The sequence below is a fragment of the Pygoscelis adeliae genome, unplaced genomic scaffold, assembly GCF_000699105.1.
Source record: "Pygoscelis adeliae isolate BGI_AS28 unplaced genomic scaffold, ASM69910v1 Scaffold27, whole genome shotgun sequence".
Taxonomy (NCBI): domain Eukaryota; kingdom Metazoa; phylum Chordata; class Aves; order Sphenisciformes; family Spheniscidae; genus Pygoscelis; species Pygoscelis adeliae.
This window is the reverse complement of record NW_008825410.1, coordinates 4,673,174-4,694,792: the sequence shown is the minus strand read 5'-3', so window position 1 is coordinate 4,694,792 and position 21,619 is coordinate 4,673,174. Positions and strand designations below refer to the sequence as shown.

The following is a 21,619-nucleotide window of genomic DNA, read 5'->3' as shown; positions in this document are numbered from 1 at the left end:
CACTATTCTATTCCTCTTCAGGAATATAAATAAGTACATGATTTTCTTGGTACCTATTAGGTAACATCATACTAATCTTAAGTCAATTTACTAGCCTGTGCAAAAATAAGAAAAGCCCTATAACAAAAACAAAGTAGAACTGTATACATCTTAAACCAGAAAAATGTGAACATACATAATGAAAAGTTTTTTTGATAGTGTGTTCTTTAAGGCTTTCTAACACTTATATTTCCAGGGTTACCTTGAAGAATTGGTACGACTCAGAGAAAACCAGCTGTCTGAATCTGTCTCACAGAATAAACTGCTGTTACAAAGAATTGAAGATATGGATCTAGCTCATAAAATGGAGAAGGAACAGCTGGAATATATCATTGTGGAACTGCAAGACCAGTTGTAAGTTAGTATAATGGAGAAACGTTGTTAGAGCAGTATTACTTAATTTATTTAACTTATTTTACTATACAATACGAAGAACTTCTGGTCCTGTGGAAATGAGTCAAACTTCGTAAAGAAATTGATGTATTTTAGCTTTTTTTTTCCTGACAAGCCTCATATTCAGAAATAGCTCCCCTGAAAACTGCAGTAGTGTAAGACAGAGTAATTCTGAGATCAATTTTTTTTTTTTAGATCTGAAATACCTTAGAGTAAACTTGCTTAAATTTTTAACACATTTTTATAAAATGTTCTTTATATTTTATTACTGCCAGCTTTAAGGCTACCCTTAAAAAAAAATATTGGAAGCAGCTTCCTTTTGAACACTGCTTTTAAAACGTTAGGCAAGAGAGGATAAAGAAATATTTTTTTTTTGCATAGATTCTATTTTATTTGTGTGGGGCTCAGACACAGTAGAATTTCATCTGGTAGTTCTGAAAATATTCAAACTGATGAAATAGTTTGCTATTCACCCTTTCTTCAATGCAAGGCAAATGCTAAAACAACAGGAAAAGGCTTATTTTTTTAATAGCGTATGTGACTCCTAATATGATAAATATTATGATCCTTAGGTAGTTTATCCTCCCAGCCCTGTCTGTTGGGTAGAGAGGTATTGTCCTTTTGCAGAGACACTCCCTGGTAATGCTTAAAGACCCAGATAGATGGAAGACTCACTGTGTGGTGATAAATTGCCACGAGACTGCTATAGTATGCATCTGAAGTAATTGTATGTTCCATTCTCTTCACTACAAATACAAGATAAATTATTTTACTTTATGTCTGGAGTAATCTGTATGTGTCTGAACCCTGAAGTAAAATGGAAGTCATCTGTGGCCTTTGAAACGATCCAGGATGAAGAGAATATAAAGATGGCTTTGGGGTACTTTGGTTCCCTCTGCCTAATGTCTCACAGAGACACCACCCAGAAGGGTCTTTTCTATGCAGTAAAAAGTACTTCTAGCTTGTAAACAAAGCGTCTTTTTTTTTTTTTTTTTTTTTTTACCCCCTTCCCCTCTCTGTCTTGTGGTAGATCATTTTATTGCCAGTGCTTGAAATGGATTTTATGGAATGGAATATTTTATGGAATATCCTCAGGAATACAGCATTTGCATTTTATTTATGCCAATTTCAGAGTTGAGGAAGAAACAAGATGTTTTTCTGAGTCTTTTTTTTTTTTCTTTTTCTGATTGCCTGTAAGCTTCTGAGAGATGCCTGTTCTTGAGTTCTTTTCTGAACTTACTGATATAGCTAATGATTCATGTTATACTTCTTTGGCTTCCCTCATTATTTTGGGCAGGGGGGCTGGGAGGGAGGTGTGAGCTCATTTAAGCCCACTCTGATACTTCAAAATATTGAACGTTCAGACCTGCTGTTAATTTTTAGCTGAGCTACATGCAGTCAGACTGTTCTAAAGATCTCAGTCTTTGGGGTTTGATTTTGTTTGCTGACTTTCTTAGGTAAAGGCTCAAATTGTGGAGCAATTTCTGTTGTATCTTGACAGTGTGTTCTTGTATAGCTGTTTATGAGACACTGCAGTCAGGAGCTTGGACTACACTAGATATTTGGAGAGAGAGAGGTATAATTTTGCATTGTTATCGCTGTGAGTGTAGCATGCCTCTCACATGAACTCTTCCTAAAGTGTGTTAGGAACTCATAGTTCCTTACTGGGGAGAGGGAATGGAAGAAATATTCCTAGCAGGTTTCTGGTGGTGAACACCAGTCATAATTAACATCTTGTAATCATTCTTTCATACTTGTTTTTTCCTTCTTTTTTTTTTATTTTTTTTTTATTTTGACCAAGGGTGACCTGGCATCAGAATATGTTGTATCACTAATGTGTCTGTAATGAGGCATGAGTTTTGGCCAATTGTTTTTTATGGTCCAGCCATTTTAGAATGGTGTTCATGTAATTCCACATCTTAGTGTTATGCTCTCCTACCATTAGTAGCATTTTGAAGTAGTGAATGTATGCTGTAATCTTTTTGAATTCTTTACCAGCAGCTAAGAGCAAGTTTGGGATTGTAATTCTGCCCGAGGCATATTACATTACTGCTTGTAAAACACTTTGAGATCTGATTTAGGATCATTTGCTGTGTAATGGACACTATTATAAATAAACATTCTATATTTTCTTTTTAATGATGCTTTTCTATTCCACCGGCTGTTGTTGTTAATGTAGCAAGTTCCACTGCTTCAAATTTCTGTTGAGTAAGTATTTGTTGATGTTTCCAAAATGTTATTTCACAGGCATGCAAGTCAAAATATTTTACGTATATTCTCAATGGATTTGGGCAGAATCTGAGTCTATGTCTAGATCTGTCTCCCGAGAAAAAAGAAAGTGGGGACGGGGAATAGAGATCTGACTTTCTTGGTGGTGTAGGTTGTTAGTGTTGCTGACTTGGAAACCAGGTAACAGTAGTGATCAAAAGGCCTTCAGGTTATAAATTAGATTACCTACAGAGAAACTTTTCCATATTCACATTTAATACGGCAGTTTGCTGTAAAGCATGAAATAAATACGGAGATAGAAGACTAGAGAAACTTGGAAGTAATTTTTGTTTTACAGCTGCTATGCAAAACTTAATGTTCTACAATTTTCAGTATTCTTAACTTTGTCTCACACGCTTGAGTATCCAAACTACAATGAACAACACAGTTTTCGATTTAGTTAAAAGCCATTTCATGGATCTCATGAATACCAATATCTGGAAAATAGTGAAGCTGAAAATTTATCAGATTAGTTATTCACAAAAGAGTAACATTTTTTTGTGTCTCTCAACTTAATTGGATTTCTTAGTAATATGCTCACCCATCTGGGGATTGGACATCTCACTTTTGTGGCAGGTGTCTGATGCCAAATCAAGTTAGAAAAGTGAAACTGCAATAGACCACCTGATCATCAGTCAGACATGTTTAAACTAATGCACAGCTGATCAAGAAGAAGGTTCAGACTAGATATTAGGAGACATTTCTTTACCGAGAGGGTGGTCAAACGCTGGAACAGGCTTCCTAGAGAGGTGGTCGATGCCCCAAGCCTGTCAGTGTTTAAGAGGCACTTGGACAATGCCCTTAATGATATGCTTTAACTTTTGATCAGCCCTGAAGTGATCAGGCAGTTGGACTAGATGATTGTTTTAAGTCCCCTCCAACTGGAACTCTTCTGTTCTATTCTAAGAACAGCTTGCTCTTTTACCACATTCAGCATCTCCAGATGAAGTGATTATTGCCTAGCGATATGTGTCAATTGTAATAATGATGAGGCATATTCTGGCTTTCATTTGCTTTCTTCAGAAGTGTTTGCTGTCACTGGGATGTGTTTTTTGCCTGGGAATTGTTGTAGTTGAACATTAGAGAACAGTGCTTTTGGCTTCACTCTTCTACAGAAATAGCATATTTTTATAGTGAGGGTGGGGCAGTTCTTAAGGCCTTAAAGTGCTTAAAAATAGCAGCTCACAGGAGGACAGCAAAGAGAAGCCTGTGATCATGGCATGTCTAACTGCAGAAAACAGTTTGAATTCCATAACATGAAAAATGTGTTGGGAGAGGGATCCCAAATCGTCAAGGAACTGTATCCTGGAGTATTCAAAACTCAGAGGCAGCCATTTCTTCCTCCTCTAAGATGCTGCAAAGAAGTGTTGAACGTCTTTTGGAGCAGAGAAATATTTGATTGCGCACCCCATCAGTAAAACAATTCTGAGCTCACACCTCTAATATAGGTATATTTATTTATTTATAAATTATATACATGTACTACTGTACTAATGTTATGTACATTATAAAACATACACAAAAATAGCAATTAAAAAGGATGAGATAAAGATGAAATAAACAGGTTTTTTTCTTTTCATTTATTAACAGTACAGAAAGTATTTTCTCCCTGTACTCCAGAGGATTGTCTTACGCACCCCACTTTGGAGACCACCACCTTGAAGGACTAGTTAGCTCATTCAAAGAAGTGACTGGGCAAAATCTGGAACTGTTTGCCCACAACATCCTTGCATTAAAACTCTTCATCTCAGCTTAAACAGGCTTTTTTCTCCCTTAGGGTGATTCCTAGTCTTTCTTTTGGCTTACACACTACTTGTGTCTAAGGCAAACTCTGCTGATCTTTGTCACTTTAAAGTTCAGATTCTGCATCTGAAATTGATATTTATAAATGTTAAATATTGATGTATGATTAGAAGAGAGATTCCATCAATTTCCTGAATCGTGACTCATCTCCTGCATAGTGACTCACTGATGTTATAAAAGCTAATTGCTTTAACAAAAAAATCTTTTTAAATAAAGTGATAAGGAAGAAGGAACACATTGTATACAAAGGTAAAAAAACCTCAAAATGCTTTAAAATTTTTTTCTTCTGCTGTGATTTTTGTTGAAAGGACAGTAGTGATTTGCATAATGTTTACCACCATGGGTTTCCTCCTAAGGTATTTTTCAGGTTTCCAGGCCAGTGTGTCTGGTGTAAGATGGTACAGCCCCTTTGTCCCAACTGGTGCAATATTTTAAATTTTTTTTTTAATTTATCACATGTATTGAAAATATTTTTCTTGGATTCAGTGGCTATGCTATATTTTATACCGCTCTGTTTTTTATCTCCCTCTGCTGTTTCTTCCTATATCCCTGTCTTATTCTGATGTTTTATGGAGGGGCATGTGGAAGGAAGGAAATTCAAAAAAACTCTTCTGTGTTTGGAATTCGGTCTTTGGTTATGGCACAAATAAGACTCAAATTAAATTGTAGGGACACTCGTGTCTTACATTGTATTAAGCTTGTCTGTATAATTAAGAATTTTTTGTATGTCTTAGCAAATCTTAAATCTAGATTTATTTAATTTGTCTGGCTGTTACTTCAGAATTGGTCAGTCTTTTCAAGGCCCAAACAGTGCTTGTACTCCATTCTTAATATTTTAATATAGCTGTCTGATAGATCCAGCAATACTGCAGTTCCTATCTGGATAGTACAAATGTCTTTGTAAAGACAGGAAATGACAGTTTAGTTGCAACCCTGAGAGACTGTTTGCATCAGTGACACTCTAATTATACTAAACGTTCTGTGTATGTTTCCAGTCCTGAGTTGTACAAAGCCCGTCACTTATGCTTCACTATTTTCTAGGCATTGACTGTTGGAGTACTCTGTCCACACACCTATTTTTCCCTGTGTTAGCACTGCATTGAGCTCAGGCTGATGCATCCTGCCTTTCAGAGAAGTCCATCAGCTCATTCTCAGCAGCACCTGAACATAGCCACAATAGTTCTGTGAGAGCAGCATGCCAGAGTAAATTCATACACGTTTAAGTCCAGGCAAAATGAGCTTCTCCGTTTCAAATACGCCATGTTCTATCAGATCTGTTATGAAGTACTTAAAGGAAGATTTACTATATTCTTTGTAGCAAAGATGATTCCTTTCCAAAGATGGATCATGCCCCATTTGGTTAAAAAACTTGCTTACGAAAATAGTATCTGTGCTTTTCCTCGCTTTGTCAAGATTCTGTTTGTAAATGCTCTAGAGCCTTCAGAGTGCTGCCACAAATACTCTGCCTGAGAGCAGGCAAGGGAGGGTCACAGATGAAGGCACAAAGCTGTAGAGCATGTAGGCTATAACTGCGCTGTCAGGGACAAAGGGAGAACAGCTTGTCCGAGGAAACAGAAGCAGAAGGGTCTAAGCAAAGGCTTTGAAATTTAGCCTGTGTTTTGTGTCTGCTTGTGAGTAAAACTTTCAATGTGGGTTGCCTGGCTTTGTAATCCTTGCTCAAAAGCTAGATCATCTGGAGAAACAGGAAAGCTGGATTGCTTTTTCAGCACTCTTACCTTCACTTTCAGATAGTCCTCTTGTAAGACTTTTTTTTTTTTTTTTTTAAAGAAACTGAATTTCTCAACTGCATAAGCCCAGTAAATCCAATTCGTTGTAGCTGCTTTATTTTCTCACTGAAAGCAAGTGGGAGATTTTATGTTTGATCTTCTTGACAAATTTCTTTCCTAGAATGTCAAAACTGAGAATGCTAATCCTTCTTTCCTTTTAAAGCTTTCATGGATCCTTGCTATCAAACCATAACTCACGTTAGCCACACTTTTATTTGTAATGCTTTCTGTATGTCCTCTGTCTCCCTCAAATTTGCAGCAGCACTTTTAAATCCTTAGTATTGCAGTCTGGTCTGTTTTCAGCTCCTTCTTTTCTCAACTTGTCTGTACTTTTTTTTTAAACAGCGTAGAAAAAATATTGCTTATTTTGACAGACGTTAGAACTGTTTTGTTTAGGCAGTGTTTTGGATTTTGTTTTTGTGGAATTCTTTCTTTTGAAGTTTGCTGCAATATTGTACACCTGTTCTGTTTTACAATGGTGTGGATAGACAGCAAGAAGGAAAGTTCTGTTTTCAGTGAGGTGGAAACCTGTGAAGACCATTGAGTTCCCTTTTTCCTTAAAAGTATAACTAGGAAAAGTTCAGCTGGGCATAGTACATGGACAGACAGAGTCCTGCAATTCAGAGTGGAGCATACGGAGTGAGGCACAGCAAAGAAATATGCAGAATTAAACAAAATTTCAACCAAGCCTCTGACGTGACAGAGGACATGCTATTCTTAGAATCCAGAGGGATTGCATGGGTTTATTGCGCAGCAGGAAGCCAAAAGTTTCTGGATTCATAACAGCCTGAAGAAAAGGACTTACTCTGCAAGATGCAGTAGGTAGGTAGGGATTTCTTTTTAAACGTTCATATTTTAATCTCTCATTCTGAACTTTTAAAAAGGGGGTTTAAAAGGTTTATATTAAAATAAAACTTAAATTTTAAAAAAGTTAAAAGCTTTTGAAGTTATTGGTGTCTTCGAGGACAAGATAAGTTGGTATATTTACAGCAAAATGCTGGCTGACTCCAAAGTGAAAAATACTCATTTTTGTAAGGAGTCTCTCCTCTCTGCTCTCTCTTTTCCTTCTTTTTTTCTTTTTTCCTCTCTTTCTTTTTTTCTTTCTTTTTTTTCTCTCTTTTTTTCTCCTCCTCCTCCTTCTCCTTCTCTTCCTTCTTTTTTTTCCTTAGTGGGTTAGAGAATCATAGGGACTTTCCTTTGACCACTTTGCATACTTAATGACATTAGCATGGCAATGTGTCCCCTTCTCTGAGCCTCTAATGTGTAATACTAAAATCTGTTTTTATAGTGGCATCCTTTGTCTTTTCTCCCATAGTTACACTTCTATGGATAAAGGCATTGCATAAAAGTAGCAAACAAGAAAGCTTTAAGTTACTTGGATATAAGCACTTCATGCATTCCAAATTGCAGAATTTTTATCCAATGTAGAGTTATAAGGTTGGGAGCAGGGGGAAGTAAGGCTTTTCAAAATAATAATGAGAAGTATTGAACCTTTGAGGGCCTCAATGCAATGCAGTTGCAAATGATGCACATTCTCAGTAGGAAAGCATATTGTATGGATCATGGAGTTTCTTCCTCTGTTAATATTTCCTGAACTTACCTGAACTGTGGCAGGAAAAGAATGCTTACTTTGGCATAGTAATGCTAACGGACCTTTACAACAAACATCGATGTTTTCCTCTTTTAATTCCACAAAGAGAATTATCTCATGTCTAGAACAGGTGAACCTGAGGCTTTGATTTCATAAAAGGGTTTGAATAACTTGACACTCACTGCGAATGGAGGGGATAGAGAACATCAGCTAAAAAATAGGGTAAGTCAATCATGGTGCATAATCATTAACTTCTGGAGTACAATCATAGAGACTGAATTTGATCTCTCTGTGCTTTACCCATTTAGATAAATAAACTTGCATTACCATTTGCTTCTGAGTGTCCCAATTTTTCTTGCTTCATTTCTTAACCCTCATATTCATTTACTTGGATTTTCTTCTATATTCTGGAAGATACCGATGGGAAAAGCTAGTATTTGATAGTGCTTATACATAAATGAGAAGAGTTGAACAAAAGTTATTTTTACATGCTTCTAATATATTTAATGCAAGTTCCATGAAGTTCAGTACCAAACTAAATGGACTTTAAATGACAAATAGTAGAAATATAACCAATTTTTGTAAGGGTGGAAGAATAGTGCCAGGTTAGAATGGTGAGGAGAGGCTAGTTCTGTATTTGCAGACATATTACTTTATCATTGATATACTGAAGCAATCTCTCTAAGGATCTTTAGACAAAAGAAATTGATATTTAAATTATCCTAAATTTCAGTTTGATTTGGCTATATTTATTGGTTTAAATAAATCAGATCGAGAATTAAGTTTCATGCAGTAAAAAGGAATAGAAAAATCCATTTTATACTTTCAAAACAAAATTAAAAGTTTCTCTAAAATACAAATAGTTTGACCAAAAGAAAGGTGAGTTACTGATCAGTGTGTGTACACACAGAGTCACAGAAATGTTTGGGGTTTTTTAGAATTATGGATGGTATTTGTAAATTTAGGATACAACTTGTTTTTCTTTCTTTGAAATCCAGTTTTAAGGCTACAACTTTGTGTCTTGGGTTTTTCAATGTTTTGTTAAAATAAAACAAGTTTAAATGATTTCTGGAAAGGCTTAAAATACAAAAAGTTAAATGTCTGAAGTTATAACCAAGAAAACAGTGTAGTGTGTTACCTGATTTCTTGTGCAAGAAGCTTTTATTAGCTGCCTTTCTGTTTGGATAGCAAGTGGTTGAGATTTAGATTGGTGCTTTTTCTGTTTGTCATTGAGGTATTCTTATGCAACCATTTAACGTAATAAAATTTTCAGTATTTTGTTACCCAAATTATAACTCAAATTACACTTGCCAAAGATTTTTATTTGCCACCTGTTTTCCCTTCCCATTTCTCCATTTCTACTGTTCTTTTCTCTGCGTGTGGGGTTTTTTTTGTTTGGGTTTTTTCCCCGTTTCCCCTTGGATCAGATTTTTGTCCTGCATTTTTTTCATTCCACAGTTGCCTTAGACTTTGAAGCTCTGTCTCACTGTTTGCATAGTTTGGTAGTCGTATTATTCTCATTCAGCTACCAGGAGGAACTTACATTGCTCATGGCTTGCTGCCTTTTTCTTTTGCCTGGGTTTTTTGGGTTTTTTTTGGTTTTGTTTGTTTGTTTGTTTTTTAAACCAACATGGTCTTCTATCCTTCACAGTAAGTCAACGTTCCCATATTCACTTTTTTGTAATTAGAAACATGACATTCTGAAGGAGCTTATATGCTGGTTTTGGCAAATACTTGTCTATGTAGAAGATCTATCTTACAGTTACAATGTTGGATATCTCTGCTGAAACTCTTGTGGGCTTAATACGTGAGCAGAAGTTTAAAAAAGTGGTTGTTCTCTCAACCCAAAGTTTACCCAACCGTTTTGTGGTTGATACTGCTGTTTTTACTGAATCCAAGGGAAGCATGTTAAAATGACAAAAAATTATTGAGAAGGCCACTGTTTTTGGTGAAGTTTTCCTGATCTGTTCTGAAGGAAGATCATGATTATTTCCCCGCCCCCCGTCCCCAACCTCCATAGAAATGTTCTTTTAAAAGGAGTTCAGCTGTAGACAGATAATTTGTATTTACATGACTGACATGGAAAAAAAAATCCTTGAATGACAAGCTCTGTTTGAGAGGATATTTACTAAAGGCAAATTTGATAATCTGTGAAAATAAGCCATTTGCTAAGAGTCCTCCATTTTCCAGCAGAAAGGATCTGATAGTTGAAGAACTGAATTAAAAGCTGCTCTTTACTTTTTTAATAGTTTGGTTGCTAGTCAAGTTTAGTATTTTTCTTGTTTTCAGTCAGGACCTACTCTCTGGGGAAACTTGTTGTGCCTGTTATCCTCCTCCAAAGGAATCAGGTCTGGTTATTTGTCCAAGGACATGAAGTGTCAGTCACACACTGCAGTAGTATTTTAATGAGCACACACAAAGTTAACATGTTGTATTGTGTTTTGATCCATTCTGGCTGTCCGTATTCTGAAATAAAATCTACACCGTAATTAGACTAGAACTCAAGAGTCAAGCTGCCAGTATTTCTGCCAATATAAGCTTATCCAAGTTACTCCAACGGTCAAGGAGATCAAAGGCTGTATAAAATCGATGACAGTGATTTTATTACTGGAGGATGTATTTCAAGATCTCTAGGAGATAATAAAGGAGGACTAAAAAGATTGCTGAAGAAGCTTCGCGGGGATATGTTCTGTGGCACAACTAGTACTGTTGCTGTGACACACGAAGGTCTGTTGGCCAGTCAGAAAGAGTAAGAAAATGTGGTGCGGTAGGACATACCTGCTTTTTTTCACTGCAGCGGCTGCCATTAGAAAGTCTGCTGGGATCTAACTGCTCTGGCATCTAATTTGGGGAATACTGTGCCTGTGCACAGGGCACAAACCTGAGAGAGGTGATATATTGCAGCATCAAAATCTACTGGTAAGTAACTCATTTTCATACCTGCTGATCTAATTTCTCGAAGTCCAATGACATACCAGTCCAGACAGCTGTCTTGCTACAGTAATGACAGTTTGAGAGTTCCCTTTTATTTTAGAGTTGCTCTTACAGATTTTAGTTATATTCACGTATGCTATCAATTTGAGTTTGCATTCCATATTTCCTGTCCTAAATAAAGGTTTTAAAGCTTGTTCTTTCTTATTCAAATGTTTTTATTTTTTTTAAGCTTTTATTTTCACTTTTACTTTTCACTACTCAGGTAGTTCTTGAACTGGAGCACTCATCTGATATAATTCCCTTTCTTAGGGAATTAGTCTGTTTGGTTTATTTCCTGTCTTCATCTGCTGGTAGGAGGGCAAATTGCCAATTGGACTGGCATTTTCTGGATTTGGAGAAATTAAACTTGCAGGTAAGAAATTACTGGTTTTTCATAGGTATAATTGGAAACAGAACTGACTTTTTGTTTATTAAACAAAAAAAAATCTGTGTAAATGGGTCTTTCAGAATAGGCTTCCAATGACGTAAATCTGGATTTGATCCAAGGGAAATTGGAAATCCAGTCTAGCTGAAATAAGACCAGAGATTTTATGTGCTTACCAAGATAAGGCTTTTCTATATTAGCTTGGACTAAACTTGAGATTAATTTTTATTTACTTACTTATTTTTAAATTCCCAGAGGTAATACAGTTACAGTATAGTAAGTGACCAAAGATAATCACCTTTTTATATAATTTCTGTTTTGCATGCAGGAACCTCACATACAGTTTGTCTTTTTTCCCCATTCCCCACTCTGAATGAGCGAATCAAGTCAGGTCATACTTTCAAGATGCAGAAGTCTTAGATGTGTTAATTCAAGGGAGTAATTTCTTATCCTTTTGAGAGGTAGCTGAGCTGCCAAAAGCGATGCTAATGCACACAGAACTGTTTGTGGGGTTACTTTATGAATTAAATTTTTAAAAAAACAAAACCTTTTTGATGATCCATTTTCAGAGTGTCTCCTACGTGATTGTACCAGAACAACTGAAAGGGCAGCATTCTGTAGAGTAGGGATTGAAATGAGCAGCAATTTGTCAAATGCATTTTGTTATTATATATGTACCATACATAATGATATTCTGCTTGTGCTTAATAAATAATCTCAAAATAGTAAAAGTTGAGGAAATCAGCAAGTAAATATTCTGGAGAGTACCTGACAAAGACAGGGACAGTGAACACCAGTGGAGAAGGATGTTTATCGGAAGACTTCACTAATTTCACTTTTCCCTACTTCTTAAATACACAATTAAAGGACTGAAAGCCAAAAGCATGCAGAGACGTTTCCGGGAATAGCTGTATAAACCTGATGTTAATACTCTGGCTGTTGCTGTTATTCTTGAATAAAAGTAAATTTACAGGCCTGGAGGAAGCGTATGTATCTGCGCTTCAAGCAGACACTTATTCCTAACTTGGGAGTATGTTAGTGTTGATTAGTTGACGAATCATCAGTATTCTTTTGTAATAGGCGGGAATTCATTAGCAGGATGTTTTTACTGAATACTTTTCTTTGTTTTCTAAGAGGAGCTTAATTTAAATAGCGGTTGCTGATGTAAGCCAAATATTTGTTAGTTTTTGATGATGTATTCTAGTATTAAGATGATGTTCTCATCTCTTTTGCTGCTTGTTTTTCCTAAAAAGTTATTAGTTGCAGTAGTATTTTGAATTTGTATGGAGTTTTTCTTTTTTTAGATATTAAAAAAACACCACCACAATTCAAATGTCATAACTTAAACAGGGCTAACATGATGAGACTGTGTACATTATACTTTTCTTATATATGTGCATTATGGAAAAATCTATGCCGTGAAGGAATACAAAGGATATTTGATCATTTTAAAAGCAATTTTTTTGAAAATACGTTCTGTCTCTAGCATCACCAATGCCTCTCTTCCGTAATAAATCCCAACAAGCATTTTGCTGTGTTTGCCTCACCATTTTTCAGTATGAAAATAGCAATTCAGCAATTACTTCCAAAGGAATTAGAAATATTCTCTCTGCCTGCCATCTCTTCAGTATTTCTTGATTTTTGTAATGTTTCTCAGAACTTTAGACACGATATGAAGTTATCTTATAGAAATATTTGTTGGAGTGAGGACTGCTCAGGGCATAAATGTTGAGAGCAGGAGAAAAATAATTGTTTTCTTTCTGCAGACCAGGAGAGAGAGCTTCTGCTACTTTTTGCCAACATGACTATAAAGAGATGGAAATGATTGTAGGTAGAGAAGATACCAGTTAGTGGGTGGGGGGAAAAGTTCACAGGCTTTCAGACAACCAAGAATTTTTTTCATGCCTAGATTAGGTGATGTACCATAAATCAGTTTAACGCCCCTGCTCTCATAATGAGTTCTTACATATTCTCCCTACTCTACGCAAAGCTGTCTGCACTCCGCAGTCTCACCGTGTTAGTCCAGGATACCCTATTCAGCCATGTCTCACACGCTGCCTTTCTTTCATTCAAAAACTAATCATACAATCTCTTATTAAGATCCACTGTATGCTCCATGTACCAACTACCTTCTTGAGATTATTACATTTAGAAGCCATTGTTTTTATCATCTTGGCTTTCAAGCTTTCTATTTCCAGTCTGAAGAAAAGGAGTTAACAGCTTGTTGTATATGCTAATTTGCTTGTTTTCACTCAAACATGATAATATTTCCTTCTTTTTTAACTTCTCTCTATAGTAAACCCTTTTGTCTCTCTTACTTTTCTTCCTCCCTTTTTGGAATGTCCTTGCTTTTACTCCTGTATTAAATGGCTTGACATACTGTCTACAAACCTTATCTTGCATCACCCTTAAATCATCACAGCTACAAAACCAATAGAACAATAGTTTATTGAATTTTATTTAAAAATAGAACTGCATACTTGTCATCTTCAGCGTTATTCTTATGATGTATTATGGATTTTGTTCCATATAAGTTATGCTTACAAGTTATGAGGGAATATCTTCCATAAAATCTAGGCTTCGAGTCTTGGTCTTCAGGCATTCAGGACATTCTGGTCTTCAGTTGGTGTTTCTCGCCAGCAGTTCATTCTCGGGAACAGAAGCAATAGAATAAAATCTGTTTGTACATAGGCTGTTCCAGTTCAGTATGTTTTACTACAGACCAGCATTTTGTAATAGAAGCTTATATATAACATTACATTATTTTTCTGTGAACTTTTGGTAACGCTTTTTAAGTATGTCCCAGTCAAGGCCCAAAGAGTTCAGTTGTTCCTTTTTTTATGTGTGTGTAAATAACAGAAAATACTAATTTTACATTTTATTCTTGAATATTTTGTGAAACTTGTAAATTTCACAAATATCCCTATTTGCCATTTGTACCTCTCCACCAATTCTTCATTTCTTATTTTTGCTCTATGAAGACTTTATTCTAATTTTTCCTCTGAAAGCTTTTTATATGCCAAACTTATTTTGCTATATTAGCAGATAAATAAGTTTTAATAGTAATATTCTTCTTTTGGTTAAACAGCCTGACAGTAAACATATAGGGGAAAGCTTGTAATCTTCATTGCACTCATTGCGGTAATTAAGAAAAGTCCTACTTCAAACCCTGCAGTATCGCAGCCTAGAGTTGGCCAGCACTAGTTAAAATGTTTGTATTCTGAGGAACAAGAGTGCTACTGTAGAAATTCAGTCTGCCTTGGATAAAAGAAATTCTTGTCTTTTGAGAGCTCTTAACTTCTAGAAAGAGCTCCTCTTGTCTGACCAAGAGTAGGACAGCACTCAATAATCTCGTGCAGCATTTTTTCGCATTGAGTGTTTTGCAATTTGTATGCTTTTTTCATTAAAACTTGATCATATTTCCTTCCTTTTTAACTCCTTTCTATAGTAAACACTTTCGTCTCCATTTCTTTTCCTCTTCTTGTTTTTGAATATTTGTAGCAGGATCATTTTTGCCTCGTGGTGATTAAGAGTTTGAGGATGATGTGTGCTGTATAGACGTGGCACTTAGGGACGTGGTTTAGTGGTGGACTTGGCAGTGTTAGGTTTACGGTTGGACTTGATCTTAAGGGTCTTTTCCAACCTACATGATTCTATCATTCTGCGCAGTTTAATACTTTGACTCTTAAAAAAAGTTTGGTTAATATGCATAAATTGATACTGCCTTTGTTTATCTTGAGAGAATTGCTCTTTGTAAGCAGTGCCTTTAATATGTCTTTGCTGCAGTGGAATCTCATGATACTTTAAAAATGGCTGCAAGAGAGCAAACAGCTAAGTAATCTACAAGGCTGAAAAAATAGGTGGTAACTACCAGCACCTGCTGTGAATATTTTGTCTAACTTCCTATTGTCTATACTACTATTTTATATATACTGAACACTGTGTGGACTGATTTTATATATTCAAAGTTATTTTTACATATTTTTAAAGATTCAAAGTAAAAGCATGAAAGTTTTAAGAGGAGAATAGTTAACTTCTGTATCCTACCTAATACCTAGTTTTCTTCCTGAGTATGGTGGAGTGGTTTAAGTAGTGATCTGCTGGAACTGTTTTTAAATGTTGTTATGCTAAAATCCCTGGAGCAGTTTGGCTAGTCTTTTTTTCAGAATTTCTTTGTCCACAAAAAGGGTGAAATTTCAGGTTACTATAGCATAAAGATTTGTGGAAAAAGCCTCAGTGTAGAAACCTACATAAAATGCCAGAATTCCACTATTAGCAACTTGTCTGTAGATGTGTGGTTTTGTCGTCTTTGCTCAGCATGTTTATTTAATACTAACTTAACACTCCTGCAGGAGTTGTCCAAATGGGAATTCACACGTACATGTTATATGTCTGTGAATTTGCATTTAGTTACTGTGTGCGTAGTTGCTAATACAAACTGTGTCCTGTTGCAAAACTTCTATGAAAGCACACAAGAAGTCCTTCTGAATAAGGAGGTGATGTAGTGTAACTGGCTAACCTTACAAGAACTTGCTAGGTCAGTGTTTCAGTTTCCTCAAATAAGCAAGCCTTTAACAGATCTGTTTAATGCTCGATGTACCCCATGGGCTAAGGGGAATTACATGGGGAAGTGAATACCATACAAGATATTTGAAATTATTGAGAGCTTTGGGTTATCAAAGTGGTTATTCCTATAGACCCCTTAGGGAGGAGGGTGAGGGCGGAGATCCCAGAGTAGAAAAGTTGATTGTTTACTTGCATGAACACTGGGGGAATTCGTCATCTTGAGAGAAGTTTCTTGAAAATAGTTTTGTTCGCTGTGGTGCTTCACCACCTTCTCTTGCAAAATGGCTATGCATCTGTCTCCTCTCTCAAACTCGGCCCCTAAAAATTCCTTACTGAACTCACTATTGTCTTACCTTGTTTTGTGGGAAATTTTGGTTCTTTGCATAGTGTTGTGTGCCCTTACTGAGGTTCTTGTCTAAACAGTTCAGATACCACCGGAATAAAAACTGTGTTGTAAAAATAGACCTGTTGACAATGTTAGTTGTGAATTCACATAAACGTATGTGTACCATGAATAGTAATTTAATTTGCTGTGCAGTTTGACATTTCAGATAACAACATGGCATTTGGCTTTGAACTCCTGAGTACATTCGGTATGGAGATACATAACATTAACTATTTGCTTCAGGCCGCAGATAGTCAAACTTGTTGTAAAGCAGCATTTTGCTATTGCCTAGTATTTTGTGGATTGGAAGATTTATGGTTTAACAAGCAATATTAATTTTGTTTCTAGAGTTTTTCTACAGCAGTATAAGGGTAGGTTGGAGGCTGCCTTGTAGCACTGGAAAAAGGCTGATCTTGTCTTGGAGCTTGAGGAACCACGTACTTTCCTTATTTCTGTATGACTTTTGGCAGATGACTTTCAATATTGGCATATTAGCTTTCTCATTTCCAGAATTTTAGAAAACCGGTCTGCTTCATGGGAATATGAGGCAAAACTAATTTGAACATGTAAGGTACTCTGTTAACACATTTTCTGTAATTTAAAAACATAAATTACTAGAAACTGTAAGGTGGTAGAAAACAGAATAACTATGTATTATACTTTACCTGGAAGCATATAATGGAATTAACGTGTCTGTTTTTTAGTTCATTCTGCAAAAGCATTGGGGGCAGGGGGGTGTTCAAACTGCAAAGAAAATTGGGGGGTCTGGGGGGGAAGGAGCTCGCATTCCCATAGTTGGTTTGTAAAATAGTTGGCCTGTTAATTACCACCATGCTGGCAGAAAGAATCTTTAGAATGCAGTTGGGGTTTTTTATTGCTTTTGCAGAAAGGCTCTAATTTCAACTTTCTTCTGTTCCTAAATATGTCTCAATAGGTTTCTAAGTTGCTTCCCCTAGGAAAAATGAACAGGTTAAGATGCTTTATGAAAATTGCAATCTGTTGGTCACTCGAAGTAGAACATCAACTTGGTCAGGACTATTTGTCCTGTTTTTCTTTCTGTACCTTAAGGAATTGCATTTAATAGACTGAGATTTACTGCTTTTTGTATTCACAGGACTGTGCTAAAGAATAATGACCTGAGATCAAGACAAGAATTAACTACTCACCTCACCAATCAGTGGCCTTCCCCAGGAGCTCTGGATGTCAATGCTGTTGCCTTGGACACTCTACTCTATAGAAAGCACAATCAACAATGGGATGAGTAAGTTGAATATTTATTTTGATTCACCTGTAGAGGAACAGGGAAACTCAAAATTATACATTTCCCTTAGCATAATCTGAAATGTATCCTATTGGAATTACCTGTTACAATGTACAAGGATCAGCTGGCAGAAAAAAAATCACTTTCGCTTACCATAAAAATTACCTTCCTTTGGATTAATTAAAAAAAAAAAAAAAAAAAGGAAATCATCGCTTTAGGAAAAAACAGTGTTTTAGGAAACAAACAAAAAAATAGAGTGTTTAAAGGAAGAAAGATTAACTGCCTAGTTATTTTTAGAAAACTTTTTAAGGAGAATTGAAGATATCTAGTTAGATTTTTAAATGTGTTACGATTAAATATTACTTGCTTTGCAGGAAAAGTTTTCAAAGTCTGGACCAACTTTCAGCAGAAGTTAGTCTTTCTCAATCCTCTCTGGATCCAGGTCACTCACAGGATGGGAAGCAGGATGGAATGAACTTGTTAAATGAAGGTACAGAGCCAGTCTAGCGGCTTCATTTTAATTTGTTCTTCGTAGCTCTGATCTTCAGTCCCTGTGACATGAATTTTCAGTGTGAACAAAATAGGCATTCGACAGCATATTTTTTCATTGTTATGCAAATTGTTTCGGTTTCCCTAAGGACTGTACTTCAAGTAAGTTTGGATTTATGAAGATGCCTACCCACCTCACCCCCAATAATCATAAGACTTTGTGCTGTACTTAAAGCTAAGCTTCAAATATGTTGCATATCTTCCTTCTCCATCACAGAACCAGAGACAGATCGGCTACAAGGAGGATATTCTGTCATCTTTCTGCTATAACTAACTCAAATATTTTGAGTTCTTTAAGTTTGCTTTTTTGTTTCTTAAAAGAAAGACTAAAGGCACTGGATTTGCAACTACCACTGTCATTCTTGTAACTTGCATTCAACATTTATCTCTGGAGATGCAGCCTGATGGTGTTTCTGTTAAAGTAGAGAGAGGAACATGATATGAACCATGCTCGTATATACATGTAATACATACCCCCCCCCCTTTCAAAATCTGTACGCTTATCAAAGTTTAGCTGCTCCATCTTGTGGGCAATTGTGAAAAGCAGAAAAATGCTGGAAGACTTCTGAAATAGTAGTATTTGGGTACAGAACATAAATTGCTCTAAAAAATCCTTTTTGTATCTCATCAAATGTTAACTTTAAATAGCTTTGATAATACAGAGCCTTAGTAGTTCTTAACTGTAAAATTTCTTGTTTTTAAAATATCAAGGATGTAAAATTTAAAACTTTTTTTAAAAGTGTAAACAGTCTTAAAATCTAAATTATTTCAAGTTAGCTTAGAGAAAGTGAAATAGAATCAGCATGGCTATTATGAGGAGAGTTCTTGTGCAGATCTACTTTCAACTGGTTTTTTTCAATATTAATCGTTTGAAGTTATGCTTTGTTTTATCTTCTGTAAATTAAGGTGTGGCAAAACCACTAATAATAATAGCTTAGGTTTTGATTTCAAGACTCTGTCTTTAAAGGTAGCATATCATCTCACTTCTAAATTACTGAGGTTCTTCAGTACCTAAGCTTTAATATAATTTTGTAAGACATGGCACGTGATCCTGCTGTTCAAATACCTCTGGTCTAACTCTCAGTATGGCAGTTTCAATTAAAAGATTAAAAGTAGTAAACTTTCACGTTACCATTAAGCACACTCATGTAGTCAGATTTTTAGCTTCATGCTTGTTGAAATCAAGGGCTGTGCTCAAACAGTGTTACACTACTCTCTGTGTATTTCATGTCCTCAAATTGAATGTAATCTTTAAAGGGTAGTTTTTCTGGGAATTAAAATTTTTCTAAAAGCAAAGATTTTTTAAAAGAGCTAATCTGGTTCATTCTTTAGGGAAAGCTATTCAGTCACTTGAAAAAAGCTCAGTAGAGGTGAGACCTAAAATCTACTGGAAACTGCTAATAAGAACCATAAGTGATGCAAGAGAACTACATCTCACTTATTTTTTTTCATAATAAATTGTTGGGCAGGGCGTGGTTTGGGTTGTTTGGTTTGGTTTTTTTTTCTTACATCCTTCTCATGAGAATAAAACTCTTCTGTCAGGAACAGGAGACACAATTTTAAGAAATGCTACTTGATAGATGTGATTTAAAAAAATTCTGGTAGACTGGCTTATCAATAACATCTTGTGCGTGTGACCTTTTGAAGTTGATTTTAATCTCTAGTTTAAGGTCATCTTTTCTATACTGCAGGTGAGCCAGGAGGATGAAATAGGGAGATGCTGGTAGATCAAATTCTTTATAATGTAATTTATTAGCAGAGTTGGCACAAAATAACTCGAACGGATATTCTGAGAAGGGAAGACATAAAAGAAATAGAAAAATTGCCCAGTGCAGTCTTATACCTATAGGTATGTTTCATATTGACTGTCAAGTGTATTTGCATGACAGGGCAGAGACTTGCACTGCCACTTTTGCGCTGTAGGACTTTTTCTAGTGGTCGGAGCCTAACGTACTTCAAATTACCAAGGTTTAAAAGACAAAACATGTTTATTTTTAAGGAAATAAATCCTGATTCCAGTTAATTCTACTCCTTTCTGAGGGATTCAAAATTAGATCTCTGGTACTGACGTTGTATTAGTAATGTCACTTCCATTTATATATAACGTACTCGACTAAAACCGGTGCTGAATTAGTAACTTCTGTTCTCCGTGTAGTCAGTGGGGCCTCTGAATCTCCCTCTGTAGGAGACTGACTGCAGCCCAGCCTGTGATGCACGGGTAGGCATCTGTTTACCTTTACCCGGACAGGGAAGGTATGGCATAAATTACGTGTCTTCCTAATTGCATTTATGAAGTATGCGTGTGCTGAAGCAGCAATATGTAGTTCATAGTAGTGTAGATGAAACAGTTTTTCTATTCCCTCATTTTTTTTGTGGTCAGGTCATCTTGTGCTGTAAAAATGATTACCTTAATTCTTGTTTTTCTTAACAGGGAAGGAAGACACTCCATCGTTGCTTGGTCTTTGTGGCTCTCTCACTTCAGTAGCAAGCTACAAATCTCTCACAAGTCTGAAATCAAGTGAATATCTTGCAAGTCCCACAACAGAGATGACAAGTCCAGGCTTAACACCATCTTGAGATACACACAAGAAGGAAGAGCTTTGTGTTGTATGCATTTGGTTTATGTTCCATAAAATGACTTGCAATGAAGACTGCTGGTTCTAAGCTAAAAAATGAGCTGCTTTATTTTCTCTTTTCATGGTTATCTGTTTAAAAATTCACAAATTGTGTCAGTTTTCATTCAAACTTTTTTTTCCCCCAGAGGACTTTTCAAATTTTCTATTTTAGTCTTGAATTATTTAAAGCTCTTGGTCAGGTACAGGACATATAATCTGATGCTTATGACTGATTTTTAAAATGAAACAGTTGGAAATCAGTCCCCTACTTAACTGCCATGACCTTTGTTTCTCCTTGCAATGGCCAGGCCCTACTCCAGCCACGGTGCTTCTCTGCAGTGCTTTAAATATCTATCAACTCTTGCAGAACAGACAGGGAATCCTTAACGCCAGTCTTTGTAGGCAAATAAATATTTTACCTAAAAATCCAGCTTTTCATCTGTGTATGTTGCATAGGACCTCAAATAGCATATTTAACCTATCAACAGCTCTTCTCAAGCTGACTCAGCGTTAGATTTTGCATTCCTGTTAGTATCATGGCACTTAGGAGATGTCTGAATCGCACTGAAGAATCACACTGAGACACTCTTACTGACTCTTGAAGTTGCATGTGAATAACAAATGTTAAGTTGATCATCTAAATCAAGCATACTTAGCAATTTGTAAATGTTGAGGAAACTCACCGAATGCTTTTGAGTGACCTGAGTTACAGATAATCAAACATTATATGAGAAATTTCTTGGTTTATTGGCCTTGCTGGAAAGATGGGGACTAAGGATGGTGGGGTTAGCACCTTGGGAAGCTTGGATTGTGTGTTTATTGGCACGATCCCGAGGAGAGTGAAGAAGGGGAAACAAAGACAATGTAATGACAGTATTCTCATGTTAAAGATTTTTCTCATTCCCGTAGTAGTGCAATAGGTATTTTTCTTGATTAGGTAATATGGCAGAACTTATTTAAGTCAGTTTTCTGAAATTAATTGCCATTGATTTAAATTACTGATA

The 21,619-nt window shown here is 36.0% G+C and overlaps 1 protein-coding gene across 1 annotated transcript in view; it reads left to right on the top strand.

The window, feature by feature from the left end:
• RUNDC3B (RUN domain containing 3B) overlaps positions 1 to 21,619 on the top strand; it is a 48,430-nt gene extending 26,811 nt beyond the window's left edge. Inside the window, exons 8-11 of the mRNA XM_009330595.1 lie at positions 236 to 393; positions 17,305 to 17,451; positions 17,826 to 17,941; positions 20,432 to 21,619. Of these exons, the coding sequence (XP_009328870.1) occupies positions 236 to 393; positions 17,305 to 17,451; positions 17,826 to 17,941; positions 20,432 to 20,577 (567 nt within the window). The 3' untranslated portion in view covers positions 20,578 to 21,619. The remainder of the gene's footprint in view (positions 1 to 235; positions 394 to 17,304; positions 17,452 to 17,825; positions 17,942 to 20,431) is intronic.